The sequence below is a fragment of the Rana temporaria genome, chromosome 13 (genome assembly GCF_905171775.1).
Source record: "Rana temporaria chromosome 13, aRanTem1.1, whole genome shotgun sequence".
NCBI classification, from domain to species: Eukaryota; Metazoa; Chordata; class Amphibia; order Anura; family Ranidae; genus Rana; species Rana temporaria.
This window is the reverse complement of record NC_053501.1, coordinates 43,946,756-43,965,461: the sequence shown is the minus strand read 5'-3', so window position 1 is coordinate 43,965,461 and position 18,706 is coordinate 43,946,756. Positions and strand designations below refer to the sequence as shown.

The 18,706-nt window shown below is 40.8% G+C and overlaps 1 protein-coding gene across 1 annotated transcript in view; it reads left to right on the top strand.

The window, feature by feature from the left end:
- SLC25A21 (solute carrier family 25 member 21) overlaps positions 1–18,706 on the top strand; it is a 397,660-nt gene that overhangs the window by 326,161 nt on the left and 52,793 nt on the right. Inside the window, exon 8 of the mRNA XM_040333092.1 lies at positions 11,247–11,411. Coding sequence (XP_040189026.1) covers positions 11,247–11,411 — 165 coding nt within the window. The remainder of the gene's footprint in view (positions 1–11,246; positions 11,412–18,706) is intronic.

The window sequence follows — 18,706 nt, the reverse complement described above, 5'->3', positions numbered from 1 at the left end:
CCTTCTGGGTCTACTCTCCTTTCTTCAACAATTAAGTTAATGTTCTTTCCTACTCCTATGGCTACTCCCTTTGCTCTTTTATTTGGGGAATTCCCATAGTACCAGGTTGGAATCGCCCGTGAATATAATTTTGTATTTGAAACTAATGCTATATGAGCCTCCTGTAAGAAGTATATTTCTGCAAAAAATACCTTTCAATCTCCCTTAATACCATGTGTCTCTTTTCTGGAGAGTTAAGACCTCTTATATTGTATGTAATAAAATTTACATCAGTCATGCGTCTTTCTTTTTCCTTTTCTTACCCTTTCTTACTCTAACAGATGTTTTTTTTTATTCTGGGATATGCAGATCCTACTCCTCCCCCCTCTCCCCCCACCCTCCCCCCTCCCCCCGTCCTGCCCTCCCCTTGTTGGTAATTTGACCTCATGGTCTTAGTGCAGGACCTTCTTTCTTTGGTTCCCTGCACTCCTATACCTGAGGTTGAGTTATATCTCTTCTCCCTTTCTACCAAGAGAATGATGCCAGAGTAGTGATTGAGCCCCGGTCTCCATTTCCCTCTTCTTAACGTTTTACCTTCTTTTACTATATCCGTCTCAACCCACCCCCTCCAACCACTCCCTCCAAAAGTACTAGCAAAGGTGGAGAGAGGGTGAGAGAGGAGGAGAAAAAAAAGGGGGAGATGGAACCCCCCCCCCCAACCCGTCAATTCCCCTGTGCGTTTGGTATTGGGATCCTCAGTTTTTTACAAAATTCCGGTATCTCATCCATAAATCTCACTGTTTTTTCTCCCTATCAAACATGCTGGGAAGCCCCAATTATACTTTATCTCGTGTTCCTGCAGGACCTTCAATTAAGGTTTTAGATTTCTTCTTCTTTTCAACGTTACTTGTGACAGGTCCTGAAATATTTGAATGTTATTTTCTTCCAGTTTTATTGGCGACTTCCCCCTCAGGTTTCTCCATAGTTGATTTTTTTCCTCCCAACTCTCAAATCGCACAATAATGTCTCTTGGGTTCTCTTGTGGTATTTCCTTTGGTCTTCTTATTCTGTGCGCTCTTTCGATTCTAATTGGGGATGTTATTTCTCTATCCAATAGTGGGTTACAGATTTTCATTGTTATTTCTGATAAATTTTCTAGCTGGGATGACTCGGGCACCCCTCGGATTCTTATAGTCTTCCTTCTATCTCTGTTTTTTTGATCTTCCAGTTTGTATGCTTGTTCCTGTTGTTCTCTTTTTATTGATTTTATTTCTCCCTCTAGTTTTTTTATTGTAATTTGATTACAATCTATTTTTTTTTCCACTTCCTCCACTCTTTCACGCATGTACCCCATTTTCTCCTGTATTATCTCCATTTGTAATTTTAGCGACTTTTCCAAGGCCGCAAACATGCCTTCTATTTTTGTTGGTAGTAGCGCCTTGTTTTGTTGTTCCTCCTTTTTACTCTGCTCGAGCTCTGTTTTCGGCCTCTTGTTCTATTCTGGACTCTGATAGTGTATCAGTCTCTACAGGAGTTTTACTTTGGGCTTTTTTCTTTTCCTTCTTCTTCTCCTTATTATCTATCTGGTTACTTTTAGCTCCTTGCTGTTTTTCCGCCACCTGTTTGTCTTTGTTTCCACCATGGGTTACGTATTTATTCATTGGGCCCGGGCTGGGGGTCAGGCTTCCAAGTGTGCTTGTAGTGTAAAGTGGATTTGCCTTTAATAACTAAACCCCTCAGTGTCTTAACTAAATACAGCTGGGTCAGCTGATCAATGCTACTGACAGTGATCATTAGCACTGTCAGAAGTTTGTTTGCACTGAACAGAGCTGACATCAAACTCAGCCCCGCTAGAATTTAATATTTGTCCTTTAAAACTTCCTTTTGGATGTAATAGCTTATTAGTAATGCTGCAGTGCTCTTCTATCTCACTACAAGTATATCGATCAGGTACGACATTGTATGAAGTTTATTGCCTTTCCTGATATACAAATGACATCTTGAAGGACCATTTAGAAGCTATAGATAAAATGTAATCATCATAATACGGCACAGCAAGCAGCTAAAAATGTGTCGCATCAAAGTTCTTTGCAGGTCATGGTAACAATAATACAAAATAAGTTATAATAGGTAAACTATACATTTTTGAATAGAATACATTTTATATTTGCTTAGGTTACCATAAAAAAACTATATATTTTTGTGGGAGAAAATAATAAAATTGCTGGCAGTTGGTCACTAGTCTTCATCATACCACCTACTTGCAAAGCATTTCAGCCTATCGGTTTTCAACTGTCATTTTTACAAGCCTGATTCATTAAAGATTTCTCTTATGAGAAAGTAAAAATAAAACAATGCCTTTGTGCACAATGGTGGTGGCATGCATGGTCTGTCAGTAGTGATGTTGTAAGAAGCTATTATTGTAAGGACATCGCAGTCTGGAGTGGTTGGGACAGAGAAAAAGTTGCATATGTTTTTAGCCCTTGTATTGGAAAGGTACACAGAAAATATTGTGGGCAGTTCTTACTTATTGTAACTGAATATTGGACATACGTAGCATACCCAAAAAGTAAAATGACATGACATATTGGCAGTTAAATTAATTAATGTGATGTAACGGTTGTACATGACATTTGCATGAACTGTTTGCTATAATCTCACCATTGTGTTAATAAAATTTGATTAATGTCCCGTAAAATAAAGATTTGGCTAGGAAGTTGTACATGTATTGTGCCTTTCCAGCTGCTTTGTTGACTTAGCTATATTTGCTTTTTCTTAAACACCACTTGTTCAACCAGCCGATTGAGCAAATACCTTGGACTTGACCAGAATGTAACAGACGTATACCCTTGGTAGAATGGAGTGTCAGATTTTGGAAAAGAACAACTAGAAGCCAACAAGACAATTAAATCTTGCCTTTTGGTGTAGCACGTGCATAATAAAATGCATGGGTTTTGTGCCACGTGTGTCTTCTCTGCCGGTTACATGATCTCAGGACATTAGCTGTCAGTACCATCCACCCATTGTAGAGCTAATAACATCTTCAGGCTTTATATTAACCACTTGACCACTGGAAGATTTACCCCTTCATGACCTGGCTATTTTTTGCAATACAGCACTGTGTTACTTTGAAAATTGCAAATAAAATACATGTCCTTTTTTCCTACAAATAGAGCTTTCTTTTGGTGGTATTTGCTCACCCCAGCGGTTTTTATTTTAGGCGCTATAAACAAAAAAAGACCAACAACCAAAAGTTATGAGACGGGAGCGCTCGTTCTGGTTAAACTACCGTTCATAATGGAGTAAGCACATTCATCACCCTGTAAAAGACAGAAAAGCGTGAATCGTCTTTTACTAACACGGAATCAGCTAAAGCAGCCCAAGGGTGGCATCATCCGCATGGAACTTCCCCTTTATAGTGTCGTTGTACGCGTTGTACGTCACCATGCTTTGCTAGAGCACTTTTAAGAAACGATGGTGTGTGGGCAACGTTGTTTTAATGATGAAGTTGGAAAAACATTGTTTTTTCTACATGCCGAAAAACTTCGTTTTTTTTCATGCCGAAAAATGATCGTGTGTACACGGCATAACTCTTACCCATTCTGTCCTACTCTTCACAGCATTGTCTTTGACCACTTCAATACCGGGCATTTTCAACCCCTTCCTGCCCAGGCCAATTTTCAGCTTTCAGCACTGTCACGCTTTGAATGATAATTGCGCAGTCGTGCGACGTGGCTCCTAAACAAAATTGATGTCCTTTTTTCCCACAAATAGAGCTTTTTTTGGTGGTATTTGATCATCTCTGCGGTTTTTATTTTGTGCACTATAAACAAAAAAAGACTGACAAAAAAAAATGTTTTCCTCAATTTAGGCTGATACGTATTCTTCTGCATATTTTTTGTAAAAAAAATCGCAATAAGTGTATATTGATTGGTTTGCGCAAAAGTTATAGCACCTACAAAATAGGGGTTAGATTTATGAAATTTTTTTTTTTACTAGTAATGGCGGCGATCTGCAATTTTTGTCAGGACTGCGATATTGCGGTGGACAGTTTCAGACACTTTTGACACCATTTTAGGACCATTCACATTTATACAGCGAACAGTGCTATAAATATGCACTGATTACTGTATAAATTTGACTGGCAGGGAAGGGGTTAACACTAGGGGGCGATCAAGGGGTTAAAAGTGTTCTCTAGGGAGTGATTCTTACTGTGGGGGGAGGGGACTGACTGGGGGAGGTGACTGATCGGTGTCCCTATGTACAATCCCTGACGAAGGGGCCCTGCGTGGCTCCGAAACGTTGCACTCTCTTTGTGTTGTGATCATGCAATAAGTCATTCGTTTGGACGCTATTTTCGTCGTTCCATGGTGTGCTGGCAAATATCTTTACTACTACTACCCTATGTACAAGGGACACACCATCAGCCTCTTCTCCCTGACAGGACGTGGATCTCTGTATTTACACACAGAGATCCACATCCCTGGCTCTGTAACTGCCGATCGTGGGCACCTGGCGGACATCGCGGCCATTAGGCACGTGCATCGGCATCGGAGGCCCGAGGACGTCATATGACATCCACCCAGGATGGCAGAACCACCTTGTGGATGTCATATGAATATACACGGGTATTGAAGTGGTTAATTACGATACAAATGTATTTTTAAAGAGTAATTTCACTTTTGTTGAGGAAAAAACAATCCCCTCTGGGTGATTAATGTACATTGCAGGGATTTTAACAAACATTGCAGCAGATTTCTACCTTTTGTTGTTGTGAAGAAGTAGCTGTATATTTAACCAGAGAGATCACATACTCATTCTGAGTGGGAGTGACTGGTTCATTATAACCAGCTTGCATTTGAATTTTACAGAAAATTACAGGACTGCAGACTGCAAAGGTTAATTTTAAATAACATTAAATTACAGGATGATTAGTATAGCAATTGTATATGCATATTTTTTATTTGCTTTGTTTTGACAAAAGTAAAGCCATCCTTTTAAGTGGTTGTAAACCCTTTACAACCACTTTATGCTACAGGTAAGCCTATATTAAGGCTTACCTGTAGCTACCCAGGATATCCCCTAAACCTGCACGGTTTAGGAGATATCCCCTGTCCCCTGCATGTGCCGATGTCATCGGCACATGCACACTGGGGCAAACTGAAGCAATGGCAATGGCACAATGTTTCAGTCTGTGTACCGTTTACTGGCGGCTCCTGCGCGCACGCACGTGAGTGATGTCATCGCGGCTCTGGCCAATCATAGCACCAGAGCCACAAAAGCACCATGCCTTGTAGATGAGGAGCTGACAGTACACACCTGGAAAGAATGAAGTGATATATAGGCACACATCGTTCCATGTCTTTTGACAGCCCATTATCTAAAAATAAGCAGCAATACTGTTCTTGGGCTTCTTGTTTTAGCATGGAGCTTACACTGGTTCACTGACATTATTCCATTTGTCTGTTAGAATTGTGACTTTACAATAGAAGAAGACTGAGTGGCACTAGCTTTGTTTATTTTGTTACTTAGAAGTTCTGGTTTGATCTCATCTTGCCAGTTGACAGACAGGAAAAGATAGAATGGCTGGTAATGAAGCTGTCATTCTTTAGGTTTTAATGGATATATTGGCACTTGCCATTTAGGAAACTTTAAAAGAAGACTGTGATCAGAATCTTTTTCCCTCAGTTCTTATATTTTGTAAAATTTTAGAAGCAAGCGTTTGAGGGTGTGCTAGATGTGACTTTCACGTGCTGGCATTGTCCAATGTGTTTATTTGATGGCAAATTGTCCAAACCGTACATTACATGTTCTGCCTTGTTAACCACTCCAGCCCTGGAAGAATTTACCCCCTTCCTTACCAGAGCACTTTTTGCGATTCGGCACTGCATCCCTTTAACTGACAATTGCGCGGTCGTGTGACGTGGTACCCAAACAAAATTGACATCCTTTTTTTTCCCACAAATAGAGCTTTCTTATGGTGATATTTGATCACCTCTGAAGTTTTTATTTGTTTGCGCTATAAACAAAAAAAGAGCGAAATTTAAAAAAAATATATATATATTTTTTACTTTTTGCTATAATAAATATCCCCCAAAAAATATAAAAAAACAAATTTCTTTCTCAGTTTAGGCCGATGCGTATTCTTCAATATATTTTTGGCAATAAGCGTATATTGATGCGCAAAAGTTATAGCATCTACAAAATAGGGGATAGTTTTATGACATTTTTATTAATATTTTTTTACTAGTAATGGCGGCGATCTGCGATTTTTATCGTGACTGCGGCATTATGGCAGACACATTAGACACTTTTGACGCTATTTTGGGACCATTGTCATTTATACAGCGATCAGTGCTATAAAAATTCACTGATTACTGTGTAAATTACACTGGTAGGGAAGGGGTTAACCACTAGGGGGCAAATGAAGGGGTGAAGTGTGTCCTAAGGAGTGATTCTAACTGTGGAGGGGGGGTGGTCTATGAGTGACACGACTCTGATCACTGCTCCCAATGACAGGGAGCAGTAGATCGGTGTCCTGTAACAAGACAGAACAGGGAAATGCCTTGTTTACACAGGCATCCCTCTGTTCTGCAGCTCTGTGACATGATCGCGGGACACCGGCGGACATCGAGTCCGCGGGTCCCACGGGCACGGTCACAGAGCTTGCAGCAGGCGCACACGCGCCTGCATGGCAGGATTTTCAAAGCAAGGTACAGGTACGTTGCTTTGCCCACACGAGCCATTCTGCTGACGTATATTCGAGAAACGGTCGAATCCCACAGTATTTGTATTATGGTCGCCACCAAATTAGCTTAGTAACGGGGTGGGTGCGACTCCTTGAATGGGTTCATGACATTTTTAACATGCATAGCTAACAACAGTTCTCAGTGAATCTGCAATTTATTTATATGGACTGCATACATTATGTACAGGAGCAAAAACAGAAAAACAAAAAGAAAACAAAACATTGCCACCTAACATACCTAGAACAACCTACTGCTGCCCAGGTGCCTAACTCTCTGCAACATAAAGTCATTGCCACACAGGCTGCATCCCACCGAACATGGACTGTATTTTACCACACAGGTGTTCCAAAACTTCTCAGTCTGCCCGGCACAGAAACTGGTTCCAGGTTGGAGAAAAACTCCAGAGAAGGCTACATAACTTTAGCTGGGCCCTCTGTCTTCTACACCAGTCAAAACCACCACAGCTCTCCCACCTCATCGAAAATAAAAATGCCTGGCAAACTACCTGGATCTGTGACATATACACTGTACTTTCCATACTTTCTATGCTACAACCACAAACTTCACAATATTGATCTTGGTAGCACCTTAGTCTTTATAAAAAACCAACAACAATGGTATTTGCTAACCATTCTTACTTTACCTTTCCCAAATCCAAAAAAGCAACAATAGAAATTCAAACACCTCACAATAATAATGGGGAACTTGGCAAACCAGCATAAAAGTCTTGTATGTGTAATTTCCTCTTCGATTGCTTCCTCAAAAAGGAATGTATACAGTATTAGAAAACAAAACAATAGCGCAAAGTGTATCAGCAGATGGACAGGTCTATGACTAAGCCCCGGTGTGTGGGACGAAACATGTCAGAAGGTGTGGCTCATTGAGAATTGCTACTACATCCCTTGAACCAGATATTGGTGCATTCGTTTATCAAAAACAGTGTCAAATTGTGCTCCAGTTTTATGGTAAAAAAATACAAAAACATGAAGTTTTATTACTCAGACAGGAACAATGGGGCAGATCCACAGAGATCTGCACCAGCACAGCGTATCAGAGATACGCTACGCCACCGTACCTTACCTGGCTTTAAATCGAATACTTAAAGATTTCGCGCCGTAAGTTATGGCGGCGCAGTCTATCTCTGGCGGCGGAATTCAAATCGGTGATTAGGGGGCGTGTTTCATTTAAATGAAGCGCGTCCCCGCGCCGAATGAACTGCGCATGCGCCGTCCCGAAATTTCCCGCCGTGCATTGCGCTAAATGACGTCGCTAGGACGTAATTTTTTTTTAACATAGACGTGAATTACGTCCATCCCGATTCACGGACGACTTACGCAAAAAAAAAAAATCCAATTAAACGCGGGAACGACGGCCATACTTAACATGGCAAATCTAACTATACGCCGCAAAACACCAGCTTTAACTATACGCCGGAAAAAGCCGACGACGTAAAAGAATGCGAAGGCCGCGCGTACGTTCGTGGATCGTCGGAAATAGCTAATTTGCATACCCGACGCGGAAAACGACGCAAACTCCACCCAGCGGACGCCGAAGTATTGCATCTACGATCCGAAGGTGTACGAAGCCGTACGCCTGTCGGATCTAACCCAGATGCCGTCGTGTCTTGGTTTGAGGATTCAAACTAAAGATACGACGTGGGTAATTTGAAAGTACGCCGGAGTATCAGTAGATACGCCGGCGTACTCGCTCTGTGGATCTGCCCCATTATCTATATTAGTGATCTGCATGACTTTTTTCCCGTTTTAAGTTATCTCTTTTGTTAGTGTATTTTACGTGGGGCTCAGGACAATTACTCTTCTTCAAATGTGGCCCAGGAAGGTCAAATGTTTGAACTCCCCTGGCATTAAACCTTATTAAAATCCCTGCCAAAAATAAAAAAAACGGACCCTGGTATGTTTAGCTTATCACTAGTTAACACACAGTAAAAGTGAAGCTTTACTAAATTGCACAGTACCTTCTGTAAAAAAAATGCTTATAGGAGAGGAGAGCAGAGAGAGGGCCTCATTAGTCAGCGTTTCTTTCTTTGTTATCCAGCCATAAGCTGGGGCTGGTCCTGGACCAGGCTGTATTGCCTAACTTTAAAGTGTTACTAAACCCACACAACAGTAAAATTATTCTCTATATGCAGTAAAGCATACTCACTGTGGAACCTAAGGGGTTAATACTCTGCATTGTGTATAAAGAATGCTTGATCCTGTCTTCTCTGATCCTACCCTTCTTTTACTGTCCTCAATCTATCTGCTAGTAGTACAGAGCCTTGGAGGCACTCTGCACATGCTTAGTTTGGTGTGTATTGCTAGAGAGTTTTTTTGTTGAGGGTGCATGTGATCAGGACAAGGCCATTCAGCACTGTCCAGACAGAGGGTCAGGGGTCATGCAGCCTCATAGGACAGTCAGAGCAGAATAAAAATTCCTCCTACAAGCTTTAACCAGATACTTATAGAAGTCATAAGACGTCTGTGTGCTGCTGAAGAGAAAAGATATTTAGCAGGTTACGTTTACTAAAATAATTGCATTTCTATGTTCTATGCAGTGTGGGAGACCACATATAGTGAATACAGGGTACTGGGTTCAGTAACACTTTAAATGTAGCCTGCAGGCCCAGAATCTGGCTGTGTTGCCATGGGGGACCTGAATTCAAAGACTGAACAGAATTGCAAATCCTATGGTGGATAAATTGTTCATATGTATTGTAAGGGGTTAGCTCGGTAGCGGGGTGTGTGACCTCCTGAGTGGGTTCACTACACACTGAATTATACAGAGAGGCAGCCGTGGGTGGTTGAAAAACAAGGGTTATGGTTTATTCTTCCATATTGCTGGAAACAAATGCAAGCATCAAAACAGCATAAAAAAAAATAAAACATAAAATAAACCCTGGCCACTTGGGCCGTCTACCTTCACAACACAGGAACCTACCTATGGAGTCTGGCACAGCCTACTGCTGGGCAGACACTGCTGGTCTTCCAGCAGAAAACAATAGTCTTTTTGATTTTCTTATCACACAGCAAAAATATCAACAACCACTTCACCTTCAGAAGTCTTCCTCAGCTCACTGCTCTCCTTAACTCAACAAGCCTCAGGATGCAGCATTCAGTAGTAATCCTCTGGACAACTTATAGAGGCCTTAATTTCCATTCTGAACAGCTGAAGCTATCCACCGTCCTTAAACCTTTCTGGCTACCTCTGCAGCCGAACCCTGATAGTAATTGGTGAATTTTCTAAACAAGGCAGAAATGTATCTCCCGTCTGTGACAACACCCCCAGATTTACCTGACTTCCTGTCACAGTATGTATTTCACATCTTCAATATTGAGTTGGCCTACCCTTTTGCAGCTATAACAGCTTAAACTCTTCTAGGCAGGCTGTCCACAAAGTTTAGGTGTCTATAGCAGGGATCCTCAAACTATGGCCCTCCAGCTGTTGGGGTACTACACATCCCACGAGGCATTGTAAAACTCTGACATTCACAGACATGACTAGGCATGATGGGAATGGTGTGGGGTTGTTTTTCAGGGGTTGGGCTTGGCCCCTTAGTTCCAGTGGGGGGAACTCTTTAGATGTCAGCATACCAAGACACTTTGGACAATTTAATGCTCCTAACTTTGGGGATGGCACCTACCTGTTCCAACATTACTGCGCACCAGTGCACAAACAAGGGGCCAGAGTCAAGTAGGAGGGCGTAACTTTGTGCGGGCGTAGCGTATACTATTTACGCTACGCCTCCGCAACTTAGACGAGCAAGTGCAGTATTTACAAAGCACTTGCTCCATAAGTTGCAGCGGTGTAGCGTAAATGGCCCGGCGTAAGCCCGCGTAATTCAAATGTGGAAGAGGTGGGCGTGTTGTATGTAAATCAATCGTGACCCCACGTAAATGACACGCCTAACGAACGGCGCATGTGCGCGCATGCTCAGTATCACGTCAAATTTACGCTCTAAGATACGCCAGGCCCAATGCCTGTGACGTGAACGTAACCTACGCACAGCCCCATTCACATACGACTAACGTAAACAACGTAAAAAGATACGTTTGCCGACGTCCATACTTTGCATTGGCTGCGCCTCATATAGCAGGGGTAACTTTACGTCGGACGTAAGCCTAACGTAAACGGCGTAGCGGGCGCAAGTACGTTAGTGAATCGGCGTATCTAGCTAATTTACATATTCGACGCATAAATCTATGGAAGCGCCCCTAGCAGCCAGCGTAAATATGCACCCCAAGATACGACGGCGACGGAGACTTATGCCGCTCGTATCTTGGCAACAGAGAGGCGTATCTGATTCTATGAATCAGGCGCACAGATACGATGGCACAGATTCGGACTTACGACGGAGTACGTAGAGATACGCTCTCGTAAGTCCTTTGAGAATCTGGCCCAAGGTTCATAAAGACGCGGATGAACCTTCACCGATGACAACAAAACCAGTTAGCAATGTAACTTTTCTATTTTGTTCTACATTAGAGACCATGTGAATATAACAGTTATATTTTCTTCTAGCAACCATCTACCTTTGCTCAGGCACAGCGTATCATCCAAAAAGAAGGCTTGGGTCTGAAGGGACTAAACAAAGGCCTTACTGCCACTCTGGGACGTCATGGTGTCTTCAATATGATTTATTTTGGTTTCTATTTCAACGTCAAGAACGCTTTTCCTGTTAACAAGGTACCATGTTTAACTCTTATACACATTAGTTGCCGCAGTGATTACTACTGATTTTCATTTGTTTAAAATGTTATAAATGTTCTATTGTTGTAAGTATTTATTTTCTTAATCCAGGTTACATGTTCATGTGATTATATTATTTTCTAAATAAGTAAAAGTAATGATTAAATATAAACCTTTCTTTTCTAGACACTCAGATTAAATTGTAATGGCACTCTTGTGTTCCTGCACCTTTTACAGTAGCTATGCATTTCGTTTGTCTCTTGCATGTATTGCAGCATACAATAAATCAGTTGTGGAATTCTGCATCAGCAACAGCAAACTTGTTGGTGTGTTCTCAGAGCTGTAGTTGAGCATTTTAGCAGGCCATGCTGATTTTTAATAAACTGTATCTGCAATATTCCATAGTTCTAGATTGGTGTTATGTCATGACTTTACTTTTCAGTCTAGTCACTATTTTATAGGAGTTGCATCACATTATCAGAGTCGTTGTCATCTCATGCTTCAAGGGTCATGGCTTACTACCGCAATGGTACCAATTTATCATAATGATGTAATTCTATTGGAGTGGTTTTACAACATGCCGGCTAATTTAACTTACACAGGATTTTTTTAAAGTGCTTGGGTAGCAAATTTTAATATAAGCAAGTCAAAAAAGAGGGAGGATTAGATGTTGTAGATCCATACTACTTATTGACAGAATATTACAAACTCATGGATGTCACATACTGTAAGATACGGCTAATAAAAGTGTAATCTCACCTGCTCCTACTCTTTCCTCTCCTTTACTGTATTTTCCATCTGTCTGGCGGATCGGGTGACAACGGACTCTACGGCCTGTCGTCATCCGATCCCCCATAGGGGAGAGCGGCGCTCTGACAGGTCGGTCCCTGCACAGTGTGCAGAGACAAACCTGTCATCTGCGGGCTCAGCGGAGATCGACGAAGCGATCTTTGCTGAGCAAAGCAGAGCCCGAAAATGGTCTGCCCTGTGTGAAAGAGCCCTTAATATTGTTGCAAACATGTTTTTGCTGTGTCTTTTTCAAAGCAGACATTAATCCAAATGGGATGATATTGTTTTTGCTAAAGTGTCGTTTATTGTAAAAAAAAAAATATTTTAATTAAAATAGTTGTTTTCGCCTTTTTTTTAATCCTTTGTACCTTATTTCTGCTGATCTCCTGCAGCTAACTTCTGTCTGCATATATGCACTGAAGCAATGGCTGCATGGCATTTCTCAGAGCAGGTGACTTAATGTCTCCATTGGAAGCCAGTGTGATAGGGTATCATTGCAGGAGCACAATTGGGAGACATGAATTGGACATTGTTACCCTGTAATATAAGGTATTTGAATTTTAATGAAAACTGCAGATTTAAAAATGCATAAAATTGCTATTGAAAATACATTAACCTTATTAAAGCGTTAATGAGATTTTAATAATTGGCTTACATATACTTCAAAGAAGTTATGCCGTGTACACACGATCGAAAATTCCGACAAGAAAAACGTGGATTTTTTCATGACGGAATGTTGGCTCAAACTTGTGTATGCAAAATCGGTCACACACACACACGGTCACACAAATCTTGTCGGAAATTCTGACCGTCAAGTACGTGATGTACAAGACGTACGACGAGCCAAGATCAATGAAGTTCAATAGGCTCTTCTGCTTGATTGTGAGCATGTGTGTTTTTTTGCCCGTCGTAATTGCATACAGACAAGCGGATTTTCCGATAGGTACTTTTTCCGTTGAAAAAATAGAGAACCTGCTCTCAGTCTTTTGTTGACGGAAATTCCGACAGCAAAATTCAGATGGAGCCTACACACGGTCGGAATTTCCAACCAAAAGCTCACATCGGACTTTTCTTGTCAGAATTTCCAATCGTGTGTACGCGGCATTAGACTCTGTCAGGTTCCTAAACAAATACAAATGACCCTCCCCTGAAGTGGTATACTTACCTCTCGAATAGCCTATGTTTCTTACCTTCTATTTGTTCCAGTGCTACAGCCTTCATAGGAATCTTTGCTGTTTAACATTTCTGGTACTCATGTGTCCCCCACTGCACACTGTGAGCCATCTTCCAACCCTTACATCGCTTCTGTGTCCTGTAGTGATGTAGGATTGGCCTAGACTCCGACATTTGTCTGATATAAAGATTCTGCAGGAGGCTGCAGACGAAAGAGATACAACGGCTAGCCACACACCAGAGAGGTATGTATTAGGAGTTTTTTTATGCAGGCTGCTTTTCTTAATTAAGTCAATTGAAATCCATTTTATTCGCACACTTTAACACTACAAAATGTGGAAAAGTCAAATGGTGTGAATACTTCTGCCAAGCACTGCAAATTCTTCAGTTCTGTAGACTGTGTTTTCATAAAATAGCACACTAAACTAAAGTAGTCACTTGGAGAACATGAACCGAATAAAAAGCAGCACCGCTCACATGCTCCTGTGAGATATACCGGCTGGGTGCTGGGTCACTAATAAGAGCATGTCCAGTCCATCCATATAGCCACTAATGTTTCTCAGGACTGCGCACCAATATAGTGAATCGCAAAACAACTAGTTACATAGTTAGTCGTCTGGTTGAAAAAAGACACAAAGTCCATCTAGTTTAACCAACAAAAAGGGGAACACAAAACAAAAAATAAATAAATAATGTTTTTACAATCCTATATACACAATTCCATACCCACAGTTTATCAAGGGGAAGGCAAAAAAAAAAAAAACAGCAAAGCATGATCCAAATTACTCCTACAGGGTAAAAATTCCTTCCTGATCCCCGAAGAGGCAATAGGATATTCACTGGATCAACTTTGCCTATAAATGTTTATATCCAGTTATGTTATGTACATTTAAGAAAATATCCAGGCCTTCTTTAATTAGAAAAGAAAAGGGGGGTTCCCCTGGGTGGACTTTTAAGGCACTAATAGTATTCCAAAATATACAGGATATTGAGAGTAAAAAAAGGGTTTTATTCACAATTGTACATATTTATCAAAAAAATGAAGCATTTAATTAAAATACACAGTTCCAATGGTTATCACCATATAGGTAAATACAGGAAGAACCTTCGTTACACCCCTTTTTTAATTAAAGCAATTTAAAGCAATCTATCCCAATAGACAATAACAAAGAGAAATAACAAGAGAAATTATTCCCAAAAGTCCGAAATAAATGTAATTGCATATAATATTGTGCTTCCAACCACCAACGTGTGTAACATGCTCAATTATCTTATATAATATGATACCTGTGTTATGCATGCTTCCACTTCACGCAGGCAAAGGATGCTCATCTCCAACATTTGACCTCAGTAGTATATTTAATGTCAAAATATGCTTTTTTGCCCCCTTCTGGGCTGTAGCAAGAGTTGGCTCTTGGACCCACTGCTTACTTCCACCTCTTCTACTACTTAAACAGTTATATAACATGTTAAAAAATTATTGGAACTAATAGTACACTCTGTATATAAAATGTAATTAGGCTCAAGGATAAAATACACTCACATGTAAAAGGCACACTAAGTGCTATAGCAATCACATAGAAACAAGTTATGGCACCATCTCACCACATAGACTCTTCTGACACTAAGATGGCCGCAATGTGATGTCAATGGTGTGGTTGCACTGACTATATGCATTATGCCTATTTGACAGGCTTCCACAGTATGATCGGAACCAACCCGGTCTGTTTGCTTTTATAACTTCCCCCACCTCTGCCATGGAAATACCATCAACAGCTGGGGAGCCCAATCTGGAAATGACATCACCAGAAACTCATAACTCTCCTGAGTAGGCCCTACAAGGGTGAAACATGTTAGAGGGGCTTTTCGGATGGGTGGAAAGCCAGCTGAAGCCATTTTGTGATCATTTGTTTTGTGATTCGCTATATGTGTGTGCGGTCTTGGGAAACATTTTTGGCCACTTGGAGAACATGTTCAAGTAGTTTACGATATGCACAGAAAGGTGTTATCAGGTCAGTGTAAAAAATTTTTTTTTTTAAGAGGTGTTTATAGATTTTGCAATTAAACATAGAATTCACAATACAATGCAAAATAACAGACAGAGAAAAAAAAGGGGGGGGGGGTAATAGGGGATTAAACAAAACAATGCCTAGGTAGACATATATATGCACGAGGGCCTGGGAGACCCAATAAAATAAATTTGTATGACCTAATAGGCAAACATGCCAGCCCAGAACCCTGAGAAAGGCATCTCCCCATTTCACCTCCCAACAGGGGAGGGGGGGATAAGGGTTAGGATAAAGTAGAAAGAAACCAAAACCAATTAACACCACTCATACACTCATTCAATAATACATCCATATGCACCATAAGCTTAAGTAGGTCCCAGCTCACCTTGCACCTTAGTTCAATCTGAAACAACAGTTTATTATCGTAAAAGGCCCTTTCCATAAATAATAGTGTCGACCCCCTCCAAACCTGTAAGGGTATCATGTATTACAAATCAATCCAGGCTACGCCATCTGTGACGACAGGACAGCACCCCAAAATGAATTAGTGACATCCAGCCACGGCTGCCAAATTTTTGTAAACTTTTTCGTACAAGCCCTATTTTTGTATATTAGCTTGAACCTAGGGAGCTCACCATTAATGATGCCAGGTCAGTGTAAAATGGATTTTTTTGTGTTCATACTCTGTAATGCCTAGACAAATAAACTGGTGCTGTAAACTTTACAGAGGGCATATACACATATTAGTACATCTCTGCAGGTGGCTTGGTTATTTTATAGCCATTGGCCCTGTGAAAACTTGTTACGGTATATGTTGCTTATATTTTACAATTTACATGTTATTTTTTATATGACCTTTTTATCATTATTCAACTGTGTGTCCTTTAAAGCAATATTTAATTGTATGTTCTGGTAGAAAAGGTAACCTATATAGTAATATACTGTGTGTACTAGATTACAAAATTTGGCTAAATGCAAAAATGAATTGAGCAAAGTAATATGTTCACAGATTAGCAATTCAGTACTGGCCTAACATAAAGCTGAAGTTTAGCTTAGTTTTTTTCCTAATATAGCTTTAGCTACATTATTTACCTGTAATAAAGTATGTCCCACAATGTGCATGCTGCTGGACTGTAGAAAACTTCACTGTAGGGATGCCTGTCTTTATTCTTGCTTCTGAACCTCTGGTGCTGTGGGTATTGACAGTTTAGGGCTGTGATGGTGAATCTTGGCACCCCAGATGTTTTGGAACTACATTTCCCATGATGCTCATGCCTTCTGCAGTGTAGTTGAGCATCATGGAAAATGTTTAAGGTCTCCAGGCTCAGCTGCACTAAAAATGATCCAACGGGGAACCATCCCCTCCTGCCCTCTCCTCCACTGAGAAAAGTTATTTCATGGATTACACTGCCTGAAATGCAATCTGTGAATGGGGAGAATGGGTGTGGGGAAAAAAAAGGCAACTGAAATACAGCTTTACCAACCCCAGCCCCCCACCTTCCGCCTATACAACAGCCGAAATAGGCTGTTAACATGCCGTGGCTGTGATGCTTCATGTTGCAGCTGTGGTAAATTTATTGTGACATGCCAGGTTAAGAGGCAGCACCGCCTGTCTCGCCCATTAAAGTCAATGCAGCCATGCACAATTGAAAGTCAAACATTTGGTTTTTGGTTGCGATGCATTATGCCTGTTATAAACTGCCGTTCAGAAAAGTAACAAAAAAACATACAGGAGGTGGCAGGATCATCACAAAAATGCCAGACAGTGACTGCTTAGCCATGTTCTGACAAAACCGATCAGGGGTTCTAATTCTTCCCAACTCTACCAAAACAAAGAAAAACTGTTCTGGAGGGGCATATACTTTAATTCAAGCGGCACCTAAACAGTAGAAAAATTGGATCTCTGGACTTTTAGCACTCATCTGAAGAAAGATTTTTTCTTCAGTGTTCCTTTTGTAACCACATTAGCACGTGGAAGGTTACGCTGTATGATTTTTTTTTTACAATGAGATACATAGTTACTTTCCCCTTATCGTTTGTAAGAGAGTCAGAATACGGAAGTAAATTGACTGTTTGCAGCTGAAACATTTCAAGAACATTTAATCCCAGGGACAATATTTTCCTTGACGAGCTAACAAGAACTAGTCACCCTGCATTGTTGAAGACTGTGTTATCTGCAGTGACTTACAGCTAGGGAAAGTTGTAGTCTTCAATAGCCATGAGTAATTGTACTTGCCATAATAATGATACAGCCTCATTAAGTGAACTAACTACAGGTAGACAGTGCAGGCTTCCCATTGTTCCACTAATTGTGTATTGTAGAGATTCTACTGAGCTTCTAAGAAGGGTGATTTTACCTTACAACGAAACTATGTCAAATATGCAGTGTTTGGATTTAGCTGTGACTTAGCTTGTGAGTCGATGTGGGCTGTTTGTGTTGAGGTTAGTTTGTTCCTACATATTAGATTTCACGAAGAGATATGTTCTATTGAGCTCATGAAATGTTCCTACAATAAGGGTTACATGATGTGCTGGGGTGACAGTTCAAATTCTAGTGAAAAAGTGGCTCTCCGACGTCTGGTATGTACACAAAGCCATACATATATTACCTGCTCTGTCCTAATCAGCCTCCCATGGAGAGACTTTCATCATGCAAGTGTTACAGTTTGTTAAAGAGGGCCTATCATTTATTTAGAACAGCATAAAAAAGAACTTCAGTAAGCCATATATAAACATACAGTATGTCAACATTTATTCAGCATGGTAGCAAAAAATACAAGACTTTGAGAAATATAGTAAAGTGCTGAGGTTTATCAATATTTTAAAGTGATGCCTTCGTCCCATTAAATTATTGTAGAGAAAAGGGAGGCTTGTGGTGGACTATAATGGCATCATATGAGCAACTGATAAACAGTCAATATTATAATTAAAAGGTTTTTATTACAAAAATAGAAACATTCCATAACATTTACAATAGAATATCAGTTGTGACAACTAGAGTTGAGCGGACACCTGGATGTTCGGGTTCGGGTCCGAACCCGAACTTAAAAAAAAAGTTCGGGTTTGGGAACCCGAACCCGAACTCCGAACCCCATTGTAGTCAATGGGACACGGACTTTTAGAAAAAAAAATGCACGGAGGTCCCCGCAAATTCAATAACCAGACCCTTTAGGTCTGGTATGGATATTAAGGGGAACCCCGCCATCAATTTAAAACAAAAATGACGTGCGGTTCCCCCGAAATATCCATAACCAGACCCGTTATCCGAGCACGTTTACCTGGCACAGTGTACCCCATTACCATTTCACACAGGGGGGGGTC